Source organism: Heterodontus francisci, chromosome 5 (genome assembly GCF_036365525.1).
Source record: "Heterodontus francisci isolate sHetFra1 chromosome 5, sHetFra1.hap1, whole genome shotgun sequence".
Taxonomy (NCBI): Eukaryota; Metazoa; Chordata; class Chondrichthyes; order Heterodontiformes; family Heterodontidae; genus Heterodontus; species Heterodontus francisci.
Window position 1 is genome coordinate 187,618,850 of NC_090375.1, and position 21,202 is coordinate 187,640,051.

Here is a 21,202-nt window from a genome sequence, read left to right on the forward strand (position 1 = left end):
GGCACTGTGGGCCATCAGCAGAATTGTTCTCAACTACATTCTGTAACCTCACGGCCTGGCATATTCCCCACTCTACCATTATCATCAACCTGGTTCAATGAAGAGTGCAGGAGGGCATGCCAGGAGCAGCACCAGGCATACCTCAAAATGAGGTGTCAACCTGACAAAGCCACAACCCAGGACAAACATGCCAAACAGTGTAAGCAGCATGCAATAGACAAAGCTATGTGATCCCACAACCAATGGATCAGATCTAAGCTCTGCAGTCCTGCCACATCCAGTCATGAATGGTGGTGGACAACTAACAACTAACTGGAGGAGGTGTCTCTACAAATATTCCCATCCTCAATGATGGGGGAGCCCAGCACATCAGTGCAAAAGATGAAGCTGAAGCATTTGCAACAATCTTCAACCAGGAGTGCTCAGTGGATGATGCATCTCGGCCTCCTCCTGAAATCCCTAACATCAGAGTCTTCAGCCGATTCACTCCACATGATATCAAGAAACAACTGAAGGCACTGGATACTGCAAAGGCTATGGGCCTTGACAACATTCCAGCAACAGCACCGAAGACCTGTGCTCTAGACCTTGCCACGCTGTTCCAGTACAGCTACAACACTGACAATGTGGAAAATTGCTTGGGTATGTCCTGTACACAAAAAGCAGGACAAATCCAACCCAGCCAATTACTGCCCCATCAGTCTACTCTTGATCATCAGGAAAGTCATGGATGGTGTCATCGACAATGCTATAAAGCAGCACTTGCTCAGCAATAATCTGCTCAGTGACGCTCAGTTTGGGTCCGCCAGTGCCACTCAGCTCCTGACCTCATTACAACCTTGGTTCAAATAGACAAAAGAGCTGAACTCAACAGGTGAAGTGAGAGTGACTGCCCTTGACATCAAGGCAGCATTTGACCAAGTATGGCAACAAGGAGCCCCAGCAAAACTGGAGTCACTGGAATCAGGGGGAAAACTCTCCACTGGTTGGAGTCATACCTAGCGCAAAGAAAGCGTTGTGGTTGTTGGAGGCTAATCATCTCAGTCCCAGGACATTATTGCAGGAGTTCCTCAGGGGAGTGTCCTAGGCCCAACCATCTTCAGCTGCTTCATCAACGACCTTCCTTCAATCATAAGGTCAGAAGTGGGGATGTTTGCTGATAATTGCACTATGTTCAGCACCATTCATGACTCCTCAGATACTGAAGTAGTCCGTGTAGAAATGCAGCAAGACCTGGACAATATCCAGACTTGGGCTGACAAGTGGCTAGTAACATTTGTGCCACATGGAAGTGCCAGGCAATAACTATCTCCAACAAGAGAGAATCTAACCATCTCCTCTTGACATTCAATAGCATCACAATCTCTGAATCCCCCATTAACATCCTGGGGATTACCACTGACCAGAAACGGAACTGGAGTAGCCATATAAATACTGTGGCTACAAGAGCAGGTGAGAGGCTAGGAATTCTACAGCGAGTAACTCACCTCCTGACTTCCCAAAGCCTGTCCACCATCTACAAGGCACAAGTCAGGAGTGTGACAGAACACTCTCCACTTGCCTGGATGGGTGCAGCTCCAACAATACTCAAGAAGTTTGACACCACCCAGGACAAAGCAGTCAGCTTGATTAGCACCCCATCCACCACCAACGCACAGTGGCAGTAGTGTGTACTATCTACAAGATGCACTGCAGCAACACACCAAGGCTCCTTAAGAAAGCACCTTCCAAACCAGTGACCTCTACCACCTAGAAGGACAAGGGCAGATGCATGGGACACAATCACCTGCAAGTTCCCCTCCAAGCCACACACCATCCTGACTTGGAACTGTGTCGCCGTTCCTTCACTGTCGCTGGGTCAAAATCCTGAAATTCCCTTCCTAACAGCACTGCTCATGTACCTACACCCCAAATGGACTGCAGTGGTTCAAGAAGGCAGCTCACCACCACCTTCTCAAGGGCAAATTACGGATGGGCAATAAATGCTGTCCTAGCCAGTGACGCCCGCATCCCATGAATGAATAAAAAGAGGTGCTTGTAATGCTGAAAACCCTGTTAACATTTCAATGCCTGTTGATTGATTTGAGATTTTTTTTTAAAAGTACATAAAGTTGAAATAGATCAGGGCAAAATACACAAGAATTGTTGTCTGCTCTATAATGCCAACGTGTTAACCATTATTAATACAAAGGAGTCCCATTATAGTTATTTGCACTTTGCCAGTTCTAAAGTGATTTTTTACAGCACAGAAACACGCCATTCGGCCTAACTGGTCTATGTCCGTGTTTACGCTCCACATGAGCCTCCTCCCACTCCACTTCATTCAACCCTATCAGCATGCCGTTCTATTCCTTTCTTATGTACTTAGTTAGCTTCCCCTTAAATGCAACTGTGCTATAAGATGGAAAGTAACTTAACTCCTTATAAGATGGAAAGTAACTTAACTCCTTATAAGATGGAAAGTAACTTAACTCCTTATAAGATGGAAAGTAACTTAACTCCTTATAAGATGGAAAGTAACTTAACTCCTTATAAGATGGAAAGTAACTTAACTCCTTATAAGATGGAAAGTAACTTAACTCCTTATTCTTGAGACACATTTCAAAGTTCGACTGCTTTTCAAGAACTTTTTTTAAATAAAAAAATGTTGCAGTTTTATGCTTACTTTGTCTACACCGTATTTTTAATCTAGAAAAGAAACATAGATCTGTTGTAAGAGGGAGGAGAAACTAAGAGAAATCCCTTCCTATGTTGCATGAGCATGTCTCCTGGCATTAAATCTATGAATTTAGAGAGTGCTGGCAATTCACTTCCAGTAGTGTCATTTTAATGATGCATTTTTCATGTGGCTACTACTTATTTATAAACCAATTTTCTTTATTAAGCCCTGCAGCTTGCAAAACAGAATCACAGAATTGTTACAGTGCAGAAGGCGGCCATTCGGCCCATCGTGCCCACACGGGCTCTCCGAAAGAGTAATTCACATAGTGCCATTCCCCCGCCTTCTCCCCGTAACCCTGCACATTCTTCCTTTTCATATAACAAGTCTAATTCCCTTTTGAATGCTTCAATTGAAACTGCCTCCACCACACACTCAGGCAGCACATTCCAGACCTTAACCACTTGCTGTGTGAAAAATAATCGATACAAAATAATAACACTACAATAATCAGGAATACTTTGAAACAATTGTCATCAAGCATCTATTTAAGTTCATTGATGCACAGTTACCCTCTAATGCAAGAAGTTTAAATCAGTTGTGTCAATGAAACACCAGTGCTGCCCACTGGTGGTGTATTTTCAGGAATAAAGAGATTGCCTCTCACTATCTTTGTAACCTTCTGCAACCATACACATCTAAAAGTTCTGTCTATTCCATTAATCGTTTCAGTGAATTTCAGCCAAATATTTCCATGTAACCCTGACGTCACAGTAAACCATCTCCAAAGTCTTGAGGGGATAGTCTAATTCATTGAATCTTACAGCACAATTCATTCAGCCCATCATTTCTGTGCTGGTACTTTGAAAGAGTTATCCAAGTAGTTCCACTCCCCCGTCCTTTCCCCATAGCCCTGCATTTTTTCTTTAAACTTTTTCAAGTACATATCCCAACTAGTTTTGCAAAGAAGTATTTATTATACTTTGTGAAAAAATACAAGAAATATTCAATCTTTTTACGAGTTGGGGTGCCTGAACGCAGCAATTTAAGCTCAGTCATTAAGATTTCAACAAATTTCAATGTGAACTGGTCTTTGGTTCTGGCCCAGTTAAGAGGGAAAAAAGCTAACACTACCTTATTGTAATGGCTTGGATTGAGAGAGAATTGTGGAGAGGCTTTGACAGCTGGAGGCATGGCCATCAATGGTGGAGCAACTAAAATTGGGGATTCTCAAGAGGCCAGAATTAGGTCTCTGTTAGGAGACCATTCCGCAAAAAGGCAATTCAAATATGATTAACTATAAACTACAAAGAAGTTATGCAGTTATTATTCATGAGGATAAATTATAAAAATCCGATTAACTTAAGAGTTCATTGCTACACTAATACAGCAGAGTTTCAATATTGTCTTTACACAACATTCGTTGGGAAGTTATAAGCCCTTACCTCTAAAGAATCTCCCGATATAACCAGTGTACAGTCATGTTTCCGCCTGAAAGCATTCAGCTCCAAATGAGCTTCACCACGATTCATTACCTGCAAGGACAAACCTCTATCTTTACTGAAAATGTCAATGAATGTGGATGACAGCAGTGCACAACAAAGCAACAACACAGGTTATATTCTGGGCAAAGAAGCAAACCTAGTAACAAAGTCAATTCAGATCAAATCACTGACAAACATAACTACAGAAATTACACCACTAAGATGTAGATTATCACCAAACGCAATGGGTATTTCACAATCTTGAGTAAAAGCTTCTGTTGCTTCAATTAACTTTTATAACCAAACCTTATTTCAGTTAGCTCAAGGAGATGGGTGTAACAGAAAAATGTTATTCCCTCACATGAAATGTTTTCAGTTGCCACTCATGTAAAATAAGCGTGTTCAGGGTTTTAAGTAAGCAACTGCCCTCAGACTCAACCACCATTCACCACAGTGTAAGTTTTGTATTTTCCCCAGTTGTGCACTGCTACCCTCTAGTGGATAGATTTCATACTGTTCCGTGTTACAGATTTTTTACAAATGAACTGACTTTCCCTTCTCCGCCACCACTCTCCTCCCCTCCCATGCTGAAAGCATAGACTCCTTGCTGAGATGCGAGTCTCAATCTGTGTGGCTCAGCTTCGCCCTTGGGAACATTGCCCAGCTATTGCACTGCCTTTTTCAATCCAACTATTTTTGACTCAGTTTCATTGCCTATATGACTTTTTCCACATTGTAACGAAGTATTTTCTTCTATACAAGTCAAATGGCACATAAGCACATAATTTAATAGTTAAGCTTTTACTAGGGAATACATACCAGTAGAAAAACAAAATTTACAGGACAAATGCACTGCGAATTGTGGAGATGCCTTTTGCACAACCAGACTTGTTACACTGGCAGAAATCTTTCAAAATAGCAGTCAAAATATCATTTAAAAAAAGTAATCTTGCTTTGTTAAAGTTAAACTAATTAGACCAGGTTTTCAAAAAAATTGCATCTGTAAAGATTAATTTTAGTATTAAACAATTTATATATATATATATTATATACTTGTACTATTTTACTGCTTGTAGGGTGAATTTCAGTGCAAGTTTTACACTAAATATTTGTCCATTTTGGAAACTTTGAAACTTAGGAGACAGACATGGGGGTCAAGTTAACAATACTATTTGCGGAGATAGGTTTGGTCATGGGTTTGATGACATTGTAAGGAATTTCTACTATTATTCGGATTTCCAGATTTCAATGTGATTGAGCATTAAGTTCTAGTTTTCCGTTTGCCTAACACTGAAAGGAGCCAAGTGAGATAAGTTTTTTTCAATGGGTTACAATGCGATAGGATGTATATTGGTCAAACCAACACTATCACATACACAAGTAACAATGTGCTAGCTTGGTTCAAACCCAGCTATGATGCTCAAGACTGCCCCTCGAGTTTAAGATAACAAGGACAGCGAAAGAAATGGGAAAATGACAGCTGACAGATTAGATATTCGAAATATCATACAATCCCTGCTTTCAAGGTGGGGCTTGTTGGCTTAATTCAGCTGTAGAAGAAACAGACCATTCAATTCATTTAAACAAGCTACTGAATCCTCTGGAAAACACGGGGAATCATAAGGACAAGATTTGTGCAGAAATTTCATTCATTAAATGGGAGATTAGCTTATTTGGTCTATTCACTTAAGCAGGTTTCACTATGAACAAAGAGGTCAAGTACTTATTCAAGAAAATTCAGCCATATATCAGTTATGTGTGCTGTTAAAACAATCCCAACTGTATCCTTTTGAATTAAATGTTTTGCCACTCTGAGTCGTCGGCTGTCCCTCGATTCGAGGATGATGTCTACTCAAGGTCACTAGTTTCTGCCATGGATCTTCAAGTGACTGAACAGGCTGATTCTCGACCCGCAGATCTTTGGGCACATGGAGCAGGACGTCCCACGAGGTAGTGGGATCCGGAGTGCAGGATTTGCTTCCTTTTCTTTCCTTCTCTGTCGCCACTCTGCATCATTAAAGTGTTTGCACTCACACTATGCTGCAGCTTGATGGACAAGTTGTCACCATTTTGACCAATTGGTAGCAAGCTGCTCCCAGTCATCAATGCCAATGCTGCTGCGCTTCAAAGACAGCTTCAGAGTGTCTTTGAAGCGTTTTCTTTGTCCTCCCTGGAACGCTGGCCATTTGAGCGTTGAGAAAATAGGACCTGACTAGGGTGATGGTTTTCGGCCATCTGGACATGGTGTCCAGTCCACTGAAGTTCGTTTTGCAGGAGTTTTGCCTGAATGCTCGTGGAACTGGCTTTAAGAAGGTCACTCGCTTTTGTTCGATGGTCCTCCCCTTGAATCCGGAGGATGCGGCAGACAGACTGTTGATAAGAATGCTAGAGAAATTCTATGTGTCGCTGATACACAGTCGAGGTCTCACTGCAGTACAGAAGTGTGGTGACAATAACTGCTCAATACACTAGGGCTTTTGTTAACTTATGGAGGTCTTTGTTGTCAAATACTCGCTGTTGTAGTTTGTAAAGGCTGAGCTGGCACAGCTGATCCGATGTTGGATTTCCTAGTCAACGGTGGCCTTTTGAGAGGTGGCTGCCAAGGTATGGGAAGTGCTCAACATATTCCAAAGTCTCTCCTTCCACATATATGTTGGAGGTTGAATATTTGGCTGATCAGGTGTGGGTTGAGTACTTTAGGCCAGCTTTCAAAAAGTGTTCATTACGACATATATGCAAGAATACTTGTTCACAGAATTTGAAAAACTTTCAGAATATCTGAAAAACTCTCAACTTCAGTTATACTTACAGGACGGAAAATGTGGACATCCTGATTCCTAGACACGAGATGTGAGCTTTTTGCAATGCAAGTAGCTGTTTCCAGTTTATCTCCAGTTAACATCCATATCTAGAAGAAAATTCCAAACAAATCTCCCATTAAAATGCCTGCGTGGCAATCACAACTGAAAGGAGATATGTGCTCCAATTGAGGACCAAGAGACAAACAACTCAAAAATGTGTGCATTCAGCAATATCATTTAGAAGTTGAATTGATGTGGGATTCTGGGGAATTACATATGAACATACAAATTAGGAGCAGGAGTAGGCCACTCCGCCCCTTGAGCCTTCTCTGCCATTCAAGAAGTTCATGGCTGAACTGATTTCTCCACATTACCACCTACCCCTGCTAACCTTTCGTCCCCTTGCTGATCAAGAATCTATCTACCTCTGCCTTAAGCATATTCAAAGACTCTGCTTTCACCGCCATTTGAGGAAGAGAGTTCCAAAGACTCACGACCCTCAGAGAAAAAATTTCTCCTCATCTGTCTTAAATGGGCAATCCCTTATTGTTAAACAGTGACCCCTGGTTCTAGACTCTCCCACAAGGGGAAACATCCTTTCCACATGCACTCTGTCAAGATCCCTCAGGATCTTATATGTTTCAATCAAGTCGTCTCTTACTTTTCTAAATTCCAGGATACAAGCCTAGTCTGTCCAATCTTTCCTCATAAGATAGCTCGCCCATTCCAGGCATCAGTCTAGTAAACCTTCTTTGAACTGCTTCCAATGCATTGACATCTTTCCTTAAATAAGACAACCAATATTGTACAAAGTACTCCAGATGTGGTCTCACCAATGCCCTGTATAGCTGAAGCATAACCTCCTTACTTTTGTATTCAATTCCCCTCGCGATAAACAACAACATTCTATTAGTTTTCCTAATTACGTGCTGTACCTGCATACTAACATTTTGCGATTCATGCACTAGGACACCCACATCCCTCTGCATCTCAGAGCTCTGCAATCTCTCACCATTTAGATAATATGGTGCTTTGGTATGCTTCCTGCCAAAATGGACAACTTCACATTTTCCCACATTATACTCCATTTGCCAGATTTTTGCCCACTCAATTAAACTATCTATATCCCTTTGTAGCCTCCCTATGTCCTCTTCACAACCTAGTTTCCTACCTATCTTTGTGTCATCAGCAAATTTAGCAACCATACCTTCAGTCCCTTCATCCAAGTCATTTATATAAATTGTAAAATGTTGAGGCCCCAGCAGAGATCCCTGTGGCACCCCATTCGTTACATCTTGCCAACTGGAAAATGACCCATTTATGCCTACTCTCTGTTTCCTGTTTAGCTAGCCAACCTTCTGTCCATACACCATGAGCTTTTATTTTTTGCAATAACCTTTGATGTGGCACCTTATCAAATGCCTTCTGGAAATCTAAGTACAATGCATCCACCAGTTCCCCTTCATTCACAGCACATGTAACTCCCTCAAAGATCTCCAATAAATTGGTTAAACATGATTTCCGTTTAACGAAACCATGTTGACTCTGCCTGATTACCTTCAATTTTTCTAAGTGCCCTGCTATAACGTCCTTAATAATAGTTTCGAACATTTTCCCTAAGACATATGTTAAGCTAACTGGCCTGTAGTTCCCTGCTTTCTGTCTCCCTCCCTTTTTGAATAAAAGAGTTACATTTGCTATTTTTCAGTCCAGTGGAACCTTCCCTGAATCTAGGGAATTTTGGAAAATTAAAACGAACACATCAACTATCTCACTAGCCACTTTTTTTTTTTTAAGACCCTAGGATGAAGTCCATCAGGACCCAGGGACTTGTCAGCCCACAGCTCCAAACATTTGTTCAGTACCACTTCCCTGGTAATTGTAATTTTCTTGAGTTCCTCCGTCCCTTCCATTTCCTGACTTACAGCTAATACTGGGATGTTACTTCAACCCTCAATAATGAAGACCGATGAAAAATATCTGTTCAATTCATCTGCCATCTCCTTATTATCTGCCCAGACTCACTTTCTATAGGACCAACGTTCACTTGGTTAACTTTTCTTTTTTAAATATCGATAGAAACTCTTACTGTCTTTATATTTCTAGCTAGCTTTCTCTTGTACTCTAATTTTACCTTCCTTATCAATCTTTTTGTCAATCTTTGCGCAATTATATGCTTTTTCTTTAAGTTTGATACTCTCTCTAACTGTTTTGGTTAACCACGGATGGCAGGTTCCCCCCTTGGAATTTTTCTCTCTCATGGAAATGCATCTATTCTGTGTCTTCTGAAATATCCCCTTAAGTGTCTGCCACTGCATCTCTATTGACCTATCCCTTAACCTAATTTGCCAGTTTACTTTAGCTAGCTTTGCTTTCATGCCCTCATAATTGCCCTTATTTAAGATTAAAATACTAGTCTTGGACCCACTCTTTTCTCCTTCAAACTGAATGTAAAATTCAATCATATTATGATCGCTGCTACCTAGGGACGCCTTAACTATGAGGTCATTAATTAATCCTATCTCGTTGCACAACACCAGGTCTAGTATAGCCTGCTCTCTGGTTGACTCCAGTACGTACAGTTCCAAGAAATTATCCCAAAAACATTCTATGTACTCCTCATCTAGGCTACCTCTGCCCAGCTGATTTTTCCAGTCTATAGGTTAAAATACCCCATGATTATCGCCGTACCTTTGTGACAGGCTGCCATTATTTCTTCCTTTATACCTCGTCCTACAATGTGGTTAAAGTTAGGTGGCCTGTACACCACTCCCACAAGTGACTTCTTGCCTTTATGATTTCTCATCTCTACCCAAACTGCTTTTACATCCTGGTTTCCTGAACTTAGGTCACCCCTCTCTATTACGCTAATACCATCATTAATCAGCAGAGCCACCCCTCCATCTTTTCCTAGCTTCCTGTCCTTCCTAAATGCCATGTACCCTTCAATATTCAAGTCCCCAATCTATGTCATCCTGCAGTCATGTCTCTGTAATGGCTATCAGAGTGTATTTATTTATTTCTATTTGCGCTCTCAGTTCATCTGTTTTGTTTCGAATGCTACGTACATTCAGATACAGAGCCTTTAGTTTTGTAATTTTTTTTATTATTACCTTACATCTGTGGGTAGGAGAGGTGTGGTGGGGCACAAAGACAAACAGTCCAGTGCTGACAAATTCAACTCCATTTGATATAGTACATTTCACTACTGTTTCCAGTGAGTGATATAAAAATTTTCATTAAGTAGAGGTGGGGCGAAAGCAAGTTTTAAAAAAAGTATGTTTAGAAATGTATCATTTGTTAAGTCCTCTAGGTCATAAAGTCCTTAGAAAATTTGAAAAGTTAGGAAGATGCAACTCGATTTGGACAGACTGGTGGACACAAGATGGGTAGTTCTCTCATCAAAATGTGCTTCAAGGGTATAGAGAGCATTCAAAGGCATTTACACAGCAGGTGTATTGGGAGTGCCACTTCTCAGCTATTCTGTAGAAGATCCTAAATGTTGAATCTTCTCAAACCTATGGTGTCTCCTACCAGATAGTCCCGGGATCACTAATATTCAAATAATGACATAGCTATACAGCAGAACTGCTCAAGCAAAATGTAACATAATTCATTTCAAAATGGACTGGGAACAAATGATCAAGGACACACTTTGCAAATACCTCGCTAATGACTAATATTACATTCAATGTTATTTTTGTAAACATACATAAAATACATATTTACTCGTTTGTTCACCTGATAAACAAATTAATCCTCCTGCTCAAATTATGCACTCTTCCCTCATTCAGAAAACTACTAAAGTCTACAAAGAGATGTATTTGCATGGGTACAATTATGTATGTACTCTACTCAATTCAACTTTGAATAGGTACTATTGACTCCACATCTTTCTCATTAAGTGTGCTTCAGTCTTGGCCCTCCATCAAACAACAACACATGCAATGTTTTTCAATTATATGACTTCAATTAATTAAAGTCAACCTTAATTTACATAATAAATGGCAAAACAAGAGTACTTAATTTATCCTAATGACCTTTGCTTATATTGCCTATAATGTTTCACAGTATACTTCATGGTTATGCTACACTACGTTTACAACACCAGAAATTACTTGCACTGGTATATCCACCTGTAACATTAAAAAGCCCCAAGGCCCTACACAACTGGAAACAGATGGGGAAAATAAGCAACGGAGGGATAACCAAAGATTATGTTCAAAAAATTGGATTTTGAAAAGTCTTTTACAGCAGGAGTGAAAAGTGAAGAGTTAGTGGGGTTTAAGTAGGGAATTACAAAAGACTGGAGCCAAGATGGCCGAAGGGTCTGCCACCAATAGTTGGACAAAGGTAAGAGGGATGCACAAAATGTCAAAGCACCAAAAAGAGTGTGCAGGGATATAAAACGGGGGGAGATAACAGAGATAAGAGTGGGGCAAGACCATGGAGAGATTTGATGAGGACAAGGAGTTTAAAAATGTAATATGTGGGGGAACAGAATCAGTGTGTGTCAGGGAGATGATAAACAATCAAATCTTACTGTGGGACAGGACATGGGTGGGCAACGCTGTGTAATGGAGAACAGTTTAGTGGTGGGGAATATGACAAGGACCTTGTTAATTTAAACACAGTTTCACCACTTTATTTATATCTTTTGATGTTTTTCAGTGCAATAATCTTAAATTGGCAATAAATTACGATCTTTGAAAATTGCACAATTCTGACCTTTATTCCAGCATTTCTCAACATCTCCAGGGTTGGTCTCACATCTGCTTGTAGCTGGTCCTCCACTCCAGTGAGACAGAGAAGTTCCATTTCTCGCTCAAGACTCTCCACAACAGCTGCCACCTTTAGTGAGCGATCGTGAACACTTAGTTTTGCTTGATTATACCGGTTCTGTAAGTAGTACAAGGAAGCATTTTTTCACCAAAATAAAAGAAAAATACTGCAGATGCTGGAAATCAGAAATAAAAACAAGAAATGCTGGAGACACGAAGCAGGTCTGGCAGCCTCTGTGGAGAGAGAAGCAGAGTTAACATTTCAGGTCAGTGACCCTTCATCAGAACTGGCAGAGATAACAAAGGAGGTGTTGATAGGACAAACGCACAGAGAATAACTGACCAGAAGGTCATGGAGCAAAGGCAAACGGTATGTTAATGGTGTGGTGAAAAACAAAGCGTTAGTACAGAGAGGGTGTTAATTGACAGAAAACTGAACAGCCTGGCCCCAAGCACAAACGTGAAAAAAATAGTGGGTAGGCACAGTAGAAACAAACTAAAATAAAACAAACACACAAAAAATAAACTAAAAATAATAAAAAGGGGGGGGGGCCCCCGTATTGCTCTGAAATATTGAACTCAACGTTCAGTCCAGCAGGCTATAGCGTGCCTAATCGGTAAATGAGGTGCTGTTCCTCGAGCTTGCGTTGATGTTCACTGGAACACTGCAACAATCCCAGGACAGAGATGTGGGCACGAGAGCAGGGAGAGTGTTAAAATGGCAAGCAATTGGAAGCTCGGGGTCATGCTTTCGGACAGAGCGGAGGTGTTCCGCAAAGCGGTCACCCAGTCTGCGTTTGGTCTCCCCAATGTAGAGACCACATTGTGAGCAGCGAATACAGTATACTAAATTGAAAGAAGTACAAGTAAATTGCTGCTTCACCTGAAAGGAGTGTTTGGGGCCTTGGATAGTAAGGAGAGAGGAGGTAAATGGGCAGGTATTACACCTCCCGCGATTGCAGGGGAAGGTGCTGTGGGAAGGGGACGAGGTGGTGGAAATAGTGGGGGTAATGGAGGAGTGGATCAGGGTGTCGTGGAGGGAATGATCCTTTTGGAATGCTGACAGAGGAAGGGAGGGGAAGATGCGTTTGGTAGTGGCATCATGCTGGAGGTGGCAGAAATGGTGGAGGATGATCCTTTGGATGTGAAGCCTGGTGGGGTGGAAAGTGAGGACAAGGGGAACCCTGTCGCTGTTCTGGGAGGGAGGGGAAGGGGTGAGGGTAGAGGTGCGGGAAATGGGCTGGACACGGTTGAGGGCCCTTTCAACCACAGTGGGGGGAATCCTCAGTTGAGGAAAAAAGACATATCAGAAGCACTGTCATGGAAGGTTGCATCATTGGAGCAGATGCGTCGGAGATGGAGAAACTGGGAGAATGGAATGGAGTCCTTACGGAAGGCAGGGTGTGAATAAGTGTAGTTGAGGTAGCTGTGGCAGTCAGTGGGCTTATAATGAATATTAGTAGACAGCCTATCCTCAGAGATGGAGACAGAGACGTTGAGGAAGAGAAGGAAGGTGTCGGAGATGGACTATGTAAAGGTGAGAGAAGGGTGGAAATTTGAAGCAAAGTTGATAAAGTTTCCCAGTTCTGGGCGGGAGCAGGAAACGGCTCTGATATAGTCATCAATGTACCGGAAAGAGAGTTAAGGGAGGGGGCCTGAGTAGGACTGAAACAAGGAATGTTTGACACATCCCACAAAAAGACAGGCATAACTAGGATCCATGCAGGTACCCATAGCAACACCTTTTACTTGAAGGAAGTGAGTGGAGTTGAAGGAGAAGTTGTTCAATGTGAGAACAAGTTCAGCCAGGCAGAGGAGGGACGGGACTGGTTGGGCCTCTGTTCAAGGAAGAAGCGGAGAGCCCTCAAACCGTCCTGGTGGGGGATGGAGGTGTAGAGAGATTGGATGTCCATAGTGAAGAGGCAGTAGTTGGGGTCAGGAGTCTAGAAATTGTCAAAATGACATAGGGCATCAGAAGAGTCACAGATGTAGGTGGGAAGAGACTGGAGCAGGGGACAAAAGATAGAGTCAAGATAGGAAGAAATAAGTTCAGTGGGGCAGGAACAGGCTGAAACAATGGGTCTGCCGGGACAGTCCTGTTTGTGGATTTTGGGAAGGAGGTGGCAGTGGGCTGTCCAGGGTTGTGGGACTATGAGGTTGGAAGCTGTAGAGGGAAGATCTCCAGAGGAGATGAGGTCAGAGACAGTCCTGTGGACAGTCACTTGATATTTGGTGGTGGGATCATGATCTAGGGGGAAGTAGGAAGAAGTGTCTGAGAGTTGGCGCTAAGCCTCTGCAAGGTAGAGGTCAGTACGCCAGACAACAGCACCACCCTTGTCTGCAGATATTTTTTCAACTGACTTTACAGAAAAAAAACTGCAGTGGAAAATGCTGTTGAAGGTGGGTAGAGAAATTTTTCCTAAGTGTGGCAGTAAAATATCTGCACAGTGCCCTGTACATATTGATTAAATCCAACACAACACAACTTGACATGGACAAGTTTATAATAGAAAAAGATACTTCCGATTAGTGTGTACACAATATAACTGTTCAATACTCAAATGGCAGCTACCAGACATAACAATTCCATTTTAATTCCACTCTTTGTTGGCATATTGGTTGGCCTGGCTGGAGAAATCTTCTGTCGGTAAGGCTGTTAAAAAGCATACAGGGTCCTTGGCTTTAGAAACAGAGGCATAGAGTACAAGAGCAAGAAAGTTATGCTAAACCGTTATAAATTATTGGCTAGGCATCAGTTGTAGTAGTGTGTTCAATTCTGGGTACCACACTTCAGGAAGGTTGTCAAGGCCTTGGACAGGGATTTAAGTTACATAGAGAGACTAGAGAAGCTGGGATTGTTCTCCTTAAAATGGTACGGTTAAAAGGCGACTTAGCAGAGGTGTTCAAAATCATGAAGGTTTTGATGGAATAAATAATGAGAAACTATTTCCACTCGTTGAAGGACTGGTAACCAAAGGACACAGATTTAAGGTAAATGAAAGAAGAGCCAGAGGCAAAATGGGGAGAAATGACACTTTATTCAGTTATAGGTCAGGCTGCTAGAATCCTTGTTTGTTTGTAGCAAGGCCAACTAAAAAGCTGCAAATGGAGAAACCGGGTGGCTCAGCAAGACCCGGGATCAAATCCATTTCAGACTGTATGGCACCATGTGAAATGAGTTTGGGCAGTCTTATCTTGTCCCTGGTCAGTATGTGCTCACAGAACAAAACTGCTTGCAATTTCAGACTATTAGGCAGTCATTTAGATTGGGTTGAAAATGATTGAAAAGAATAATTTGAAAAATTGCCACAATAATTTAGGTTAGGACTGAGGAACATTCTTGGGACAGAGTAGAGGAAGCTTTACTCTGCACTTCTCTGGTTATAGTGGACCTGGGAATGCCTGTGTGTCAGAAATGGAAAGTTTTCATTCCTCAACACCAAAACCCCACCTTGATGAAAACAAAATTCTACCTCTCGAGTTAAAGGTGTTGGAACTTTGAATTAGACATCTGTAGTACTGGTGTGCCATTTTCAATAAATTGTAGATAAATTTTGCTCTTCATAATCACAGATATAACAGAAATCTTGCCTATAAACTAAATTTTTCACTTCAGATAATGTACAATAAAAATGGAATAAGCTACTTATTTTTAAGCATACCATATAAACTGTTACTCTAAAATTAGTGGTCTAAAGGATGATCCTCTATTTACAGAGTTATTAAATAAGTAACAAATATCGACTTAAAATCAAAAATTAAATGGATTCAGTTTTGATCAAAAGCAGGAAACGGGGAAATTCCTCATAGCTTATCTTGTGCTCAGTACCTAAAACATGCTGTTACTTGCTCTGTCCTCGCTGTAAACATGTCCAGTAGCTCTGAGCACACTAAATGGGTAAAAGTTAATAGAGAGTTATGACTAATGGTCTGTTTTAATAGCCAGTTCAGATTCAATTAAAAGCCCACTGATGCGATCCGAATTACAGCATTGCAAATACAACAGATTTCTACATTGAAAATCAAAGAACTAATTTGTGGCAGAAAATATTACTGAGAAAATCTGCTGCATTGGAAATAAAGTCAATCTGTCTCAGAAGGCATCTACATATGGAATACCACCAACAGCCCCAGCACTATTTAAGCGATTTGGCTTGAGCTGTGCTCGGTGTTTATAAAGACCAAGTGAAAACAGACCTTATGGTGGTTCAGTACAAATTGCACTAGGAAGACTTTGTCCATGCTTCTCAGAGCATCGTATGATAGCAAACTTTGTTGAACAAGAGGTGAGGATTGTCAGTTTCCAGCAGTTACATATCTGGCAGAATGAAGAGTTAATTTTTTTCTAACTTTGTTGCACATCTAACTGTTCCTTTCATTTCAGACGAATTTAAAAACTGCATCCTTAGTGCATTAAGCATCTCAGCCTGCTGCAGCACATTACAGGTCAGTAACTCCACAATGATTTATATAGCAATAAATCATTTTATTTTGCTGCAGACAGAGTTAAATTTGCACCCTGGAGATGGGACATTTGTAGCTGGCAAATTCTCAATACTTACTTTTTTTTATTCATTCATGGGAAGTGGGCGTCACTGGCCAGGCCAGCATTTATTACCCATCCCTAATTGCCCTTGAGAAGGTGGTGGTGAGCTGCCTTCTTGAACTGCTGCAGTCCATGTGAGGTAGGTACACCCACAGTGCTGTTAGGTAGGGAGTTCCAGGATTTTGACCCAGCGATAGTGAAGGAACGGCGATATAGTTCCAAGTCAGGATGGTGTGCGACTTGGAGGGGAACTTGCAGGTGGTGATGTTCCCATGCATCTGCTGCTCTTGTCCTTCGAGGTGGTAGAGGTCGCGGGTCTGGATGGTGCTGTCGAAGGAGCGTTGGTGCGTTGATGTATTTAATTGATGTATTTAATTCAGAACAGTTGTTAAGTTCCTACACAAGTAAAAGAAATTGTCTTCATTCGTTGGTAGCTTTCATTCATGTATCATAGTTCAAGAGTCTAAGGACTGACTTTTTCCAGGTGGGTCACAATCCCGATGTTGGCCTGAATTCCTGGTCAGCAACCGTGACGAGATGCCAGGTGTGATCCTCCCGGAAACGGCCAGTTAATTCTCCATCTCCGGGGGCCCCATCCAATTAGGGACAGTGGCTGGGTTCCAGTGTTGCCCATGGGTAGGGCTGCCAGCCTCCCTTGCAGTGTGGATGCTACTGAGAGGCCAGCAGCAGGAATGGTAGCGGCACCATGGAAATGCCTTCAGTAAGAGGGGAGCCATTGCAGCAGGTAAAGCATTAGTGGGTGCAATCGCATACCTTATGCTTGGGGAGACCTGACATTATAATTTACTGCTGGCAAATTAGTAAAAGACCTTAAATGTTTTGCATCTTGGACTTCCCACTGTAAAGGTGTCGCTGCTTCGTTGCCAGGATCCTGATACAGTTTGGGGGGGGAGGGGGGGGGGTTGAAAAGGAGTGCCCATGCGCCAATAGGAAAATTTCAAGCCGTTGCCAGAATCGGGACTGATTGCCCTATTAAGTACCTTAAATTGGCTACCCACCACAGCTAGGCAAGTAGCGGTCGCCGCAGGGAGCCTGCCACCGGGAAAAGTGCACAGAGGTGCGAACATGTCTTGGAGCAGCCCAACATGATTCCATCAAAATTTCCATGCACTCCTCTGTCTTCAAAGCCGCCTCCATGGGACTGGGAAAATTCAGCCCCAATTCTATGAGGTCAAATGTCACTTAGCTTACCCTTCTCACGCAGCATACAAGTTCACTTCGGGTACTCCTGAGTTCTTGGAGGCATGGTCAATAGATGGGAATATGTTAAGTAACCTTAGAGAGAAACTCCATAGATTACATATTTTCCACATGAAAATATAGTAAAATAAAATCTACCTGAAGACACTATCCCTAGAAGGGAATAGTAACCGTGTGGTTAATGTGCTGGACTAGCAACCCAGAAATTGTAAATTTACATCATTCCATGGAACATTGTGAAACAGAATTCAATAAATCTGGTAATTTGTGGACTGGTGTCAGACAAGATGCCTGTGTAAACTGCCAAATTATTGGGAAAGCTCAGGTAGTTCATGGATTGAAGGAAGGGACCTACCAGCCAACCTGGTTTGGCTTCCGTTACCCAGTGTACCACACTACGTCAAATTATGCTGTTGATGATTGATGCCTTCATAACCAACTGTCACCCTTACCACGAGAACAACAATTTGTGTACACTTAATGTAGTAAACCTCCCGAGGTGCTTCACAGGAGTATTAAACAAAATTTGGTTAAGAGATATGTTTTAAAGGAGGACAGAAAGGTAGAGGGGTGGACAGGTTTAGGGAAGGAATTCCAGAGCTTAGGGCATAGTTGAAGGCCCCAATGGTGGAGCAATGAAAATCAGGGATGCACTAAAGGCCAGAATTGGAGAAATGCAGGGTTGTAGGTGGTTACAGATTTTTAAAAAGTCCAAAAGTTAGATAAACGATTCAAGCCTGAACTTGTGACAAATTAGTCTTTCAAGCAGCCCACCTTAGAAAAGGATAACTTTTCTAAATACCGTTGCTTAGCTGTCTCAATCAGCGCAAGATTCTTTTTGACAAAATTATGTTAGATGCAAATCTATAGTCCAAGGCAGGCTACGCCCTCCTTTCCTTTGCTGCTACTTGATCAGAACCTGTAACATGCAGATTAGGTCAGTAAGATTTTATTCGCAACTGCTTTTTATAGCCACTGGTGGACATTTATTTCTAAAGTGACGGTCAGAGTCCATAAATGGGATTTGTGACAGATTTCAAAAACAGACTAAGTTCTGATATAACTCTGGGAATGAACTGATGTTCAGCTCTATGTATAGTTCCATCCCCAAGTGGGGTTAAGAAATCAGAGTTCAAAATAAAATGACCTAGACTTTCCTGTCACAACAACAGTGAGGCAAATGGCCCTCGCCATTATTTATGCATAAATGATACAGCAACTTCAGGCAAAGAGCAGGCATGCAGTTTAACTCATATCCTGTAGTTGCTGTCTGAGTTGCATTGCTCCACTGATAGCTTCATGAAAATTGCACCTCACTGACTGGCTCATTATTGAAATGTACTGGATGGAGTCAAGTTGCTGGATTTGCACGGCATATTTTTTTTTTTATTCATTCATGGGAAGTGGGCATCGCTGGCCAGGCCAGCATTTATTGCCCATCCCTAATTGCCCTCGAGAAGGTGGTGGTGAGCTGCCTTCTTGAACCGCTGCAGTCCATGTCGGGTAGGTACACCCACAGTGCTGTTAGGGAGTTCCAGGATGTTGACCCAGTGACAGTGAAGGAACAGCGATATAGTTCCAAGTCAGGATGGTGTGTGATTTGGACAGGAACTTGCAGGTGGTGATGTTCCCATGCATCTGCTGCTCTTGTCCTTCGAGGTGGTAGAGGTCGTGGGTTTGGAAGGTGCTGTCTAAGGAGCCTTGGTGATTGCTGCAGTGCATCTTGTAGATGGTACACATTGCTGCCACTGTGCATCGGTAGTGGAGGGAGCGAACGTTTGTGGATGGTGCCAATCAAGCGGGCTGCTTTGTCCTGGATGGTGTCGAGCTTCTTGAGTGTTGTTGGAGCTGCACCCATCCAGGCAAGTGGAGAGTATTCCATCACACCCCTGACTTGTGCCTTGTAGATGGTGGACAGGCTTTGGGGAGTCAGGATGTGAGTTACCTGCTCTTGTAGCCACGGTATTTATATGGCTACTCCAGTTCAATTTCTGGTCAATGGTAGCCCCTAGGATGTCGATAGTGGGGGATTCAGCGATGGCAATGCCATTGAATGTCAAGGGGAGATGGTTAGATTCTCTCTTGTTGGAGATGGTCATTGCCTGGCACTTGTGTGACGCAAATGTTACTTGCCACTTATCAGCCCAAGCCTGATTGTCCAGGTCTTGCTGCATTTCTGCACGGACTGCTTCAGTATTTGAGTCGTCGCGAATGGTGCTGAACATTGTGCAATCAGCAGCAAACATCCCCACTTCTGAACTTATGATTGAAGGAAGGTCATTGATGAAGCAGCTGAGGATGGTTGGGCCTGGGACACTACCCTGAGGAACTCCTTCAGTGACGCCCTGGAGCTCAGATGATTGACCTCCAACAACCACAGCCATCTTCCTTTGTGCTAGGTCTGACTCTAACCTGCAGAGAGATCCCACTCCCACCCTCCGATTCCCATTGACTCCAGTTTTGCTAGGGCTCCTTGATGCCATACTCGGTCAAATGCTGCCTTGATGTAAAGGGTAGTCACTCTCACCTCACCTCTTGAGTTCAGCTCTTTCGTCCATGTTTGAACTAAGGCTGTAATGAGGTCAGGTGCTGAGGGGCCCTGGCGCAATCCAAATTGGGCATCACTGAGCAGGTTATTGCTAAGCAAGTGCCGCTTGATGACACTGCTGATGACACCTTCCATCACTTTGCTGATGATTGAGAGTAGACTGATGGGGCGGTAATTGGGTTGGACTTGTCCTGTTTTTTGTGTACAGGACATACCTGGGCAATTTTCCACATTGCCGGGTGCCAGTGTTGTAGCTGCACTGGAACAGCTTGGCTAGGGGTGCGGCAAGTTCTGGAGCACGTCTTCAGTACTATTGCCAGAATATTGTCAGAACCCATAGCCTTTGCAGTATCCAGTGCCTTCAGTCGTTTCTTGATATTACGCAGAGTGAATCGAATTGGCTGAAGTCTGGCATCTGCAATGCTGGGGACTTCAGAAGGGGGCCGAGATGGATCATCAACTCGGCACTTCTGGCTGAAGATTGTTGCAAATGCTTCAGCCTTATCTTTCGCACTGAATTTATTTTTTTATTTCCTAAATATACTTTATTCATAAAAATCTGTAAAAATTACATTCCCAAACAGTTTAAAACAGCATCAAGTCAAAAAATACAAACAGTGCAAAGGTGATCAGTTTCCTTATATACAATCATGAGTTGCCTCACAACTCTTCCATTTCATTGTCATGCCATATACATTTTTACATTTACAGCACACAAAACTTTCCCGATACAGTTCGAAGGGTTTCCCATGGATCCAGCCCCTCTGTTCAGCTTGGTGGGGGGACCTTACACTGTGGTCTTTCCCCATTGAGCCTTTGCTGCGGCTGGCCCAAGCTTTAGTGCGTCCCTCAGCACGTAGTCCTGATGTGCTGGGCTCCCCCATCATTGAGGATGAACTAACCTCACCACAGAAAGTTAAGTCTGATCATTTCAAGAGCCACTTTTTAATAAATTTTGTACCGTGAGTTTTTTAAAAAAAGGCATTTGTATGTAGTCAGTAGCTGAGGAAGCAACAGAGCTGCTTCAAGAAATCAGAATACACTGCTTGACTGATGAGTTTATTTTATGATAGCTGCTGGTTCTAAGATTTCAAAAAAATGCAAATGGTTTGACTCATTAGTTTTGAGTGTTGCTGGCTCCTGATTGGCAGTGGCAGCTTTT

The 21,202-nt window shown here is 42.4% G+C and overlaps 1 protein-coding gene across 2 annotated transcripts in view; it reads right to left on the reverse strand.

Annotated features, from left to right (window-relative positions):
* atp9b (ATPase phospholipid transporting 9B) overlaps positions 1-21,202 on the reverse strand; it is a 349,558-nt gene that overhangs the window by 31,511 nt on the left and 296,845 nt on the right. Inside the window, exons 19-22 of one of the 2 annotated variants that reach the window (XM_068032474.1) lie at positions 14,298-14,378; positions 11,673-11,843; positions 6,953-7,051; positions 4,105-4,194 (exon numbers count right to left, since the gene is read on the reverse strand). In XM_068032474.1, the coding sequence (XP_067888575.1) occupies positions 4,105-4,194; positions 6,953-7,051; positions 11,673-11,843; positions 14,298-14,378 (441 nt within the window). The remainder of the gene's footprint in view (positions 1-4,104; positions 4,195-6,952; positions 7,052-11,672; positions 11,844-14,297; positions 14,379-21,202) is intronic. The other variant, XM_068032475.1, reaches the window with a different exon arrangement.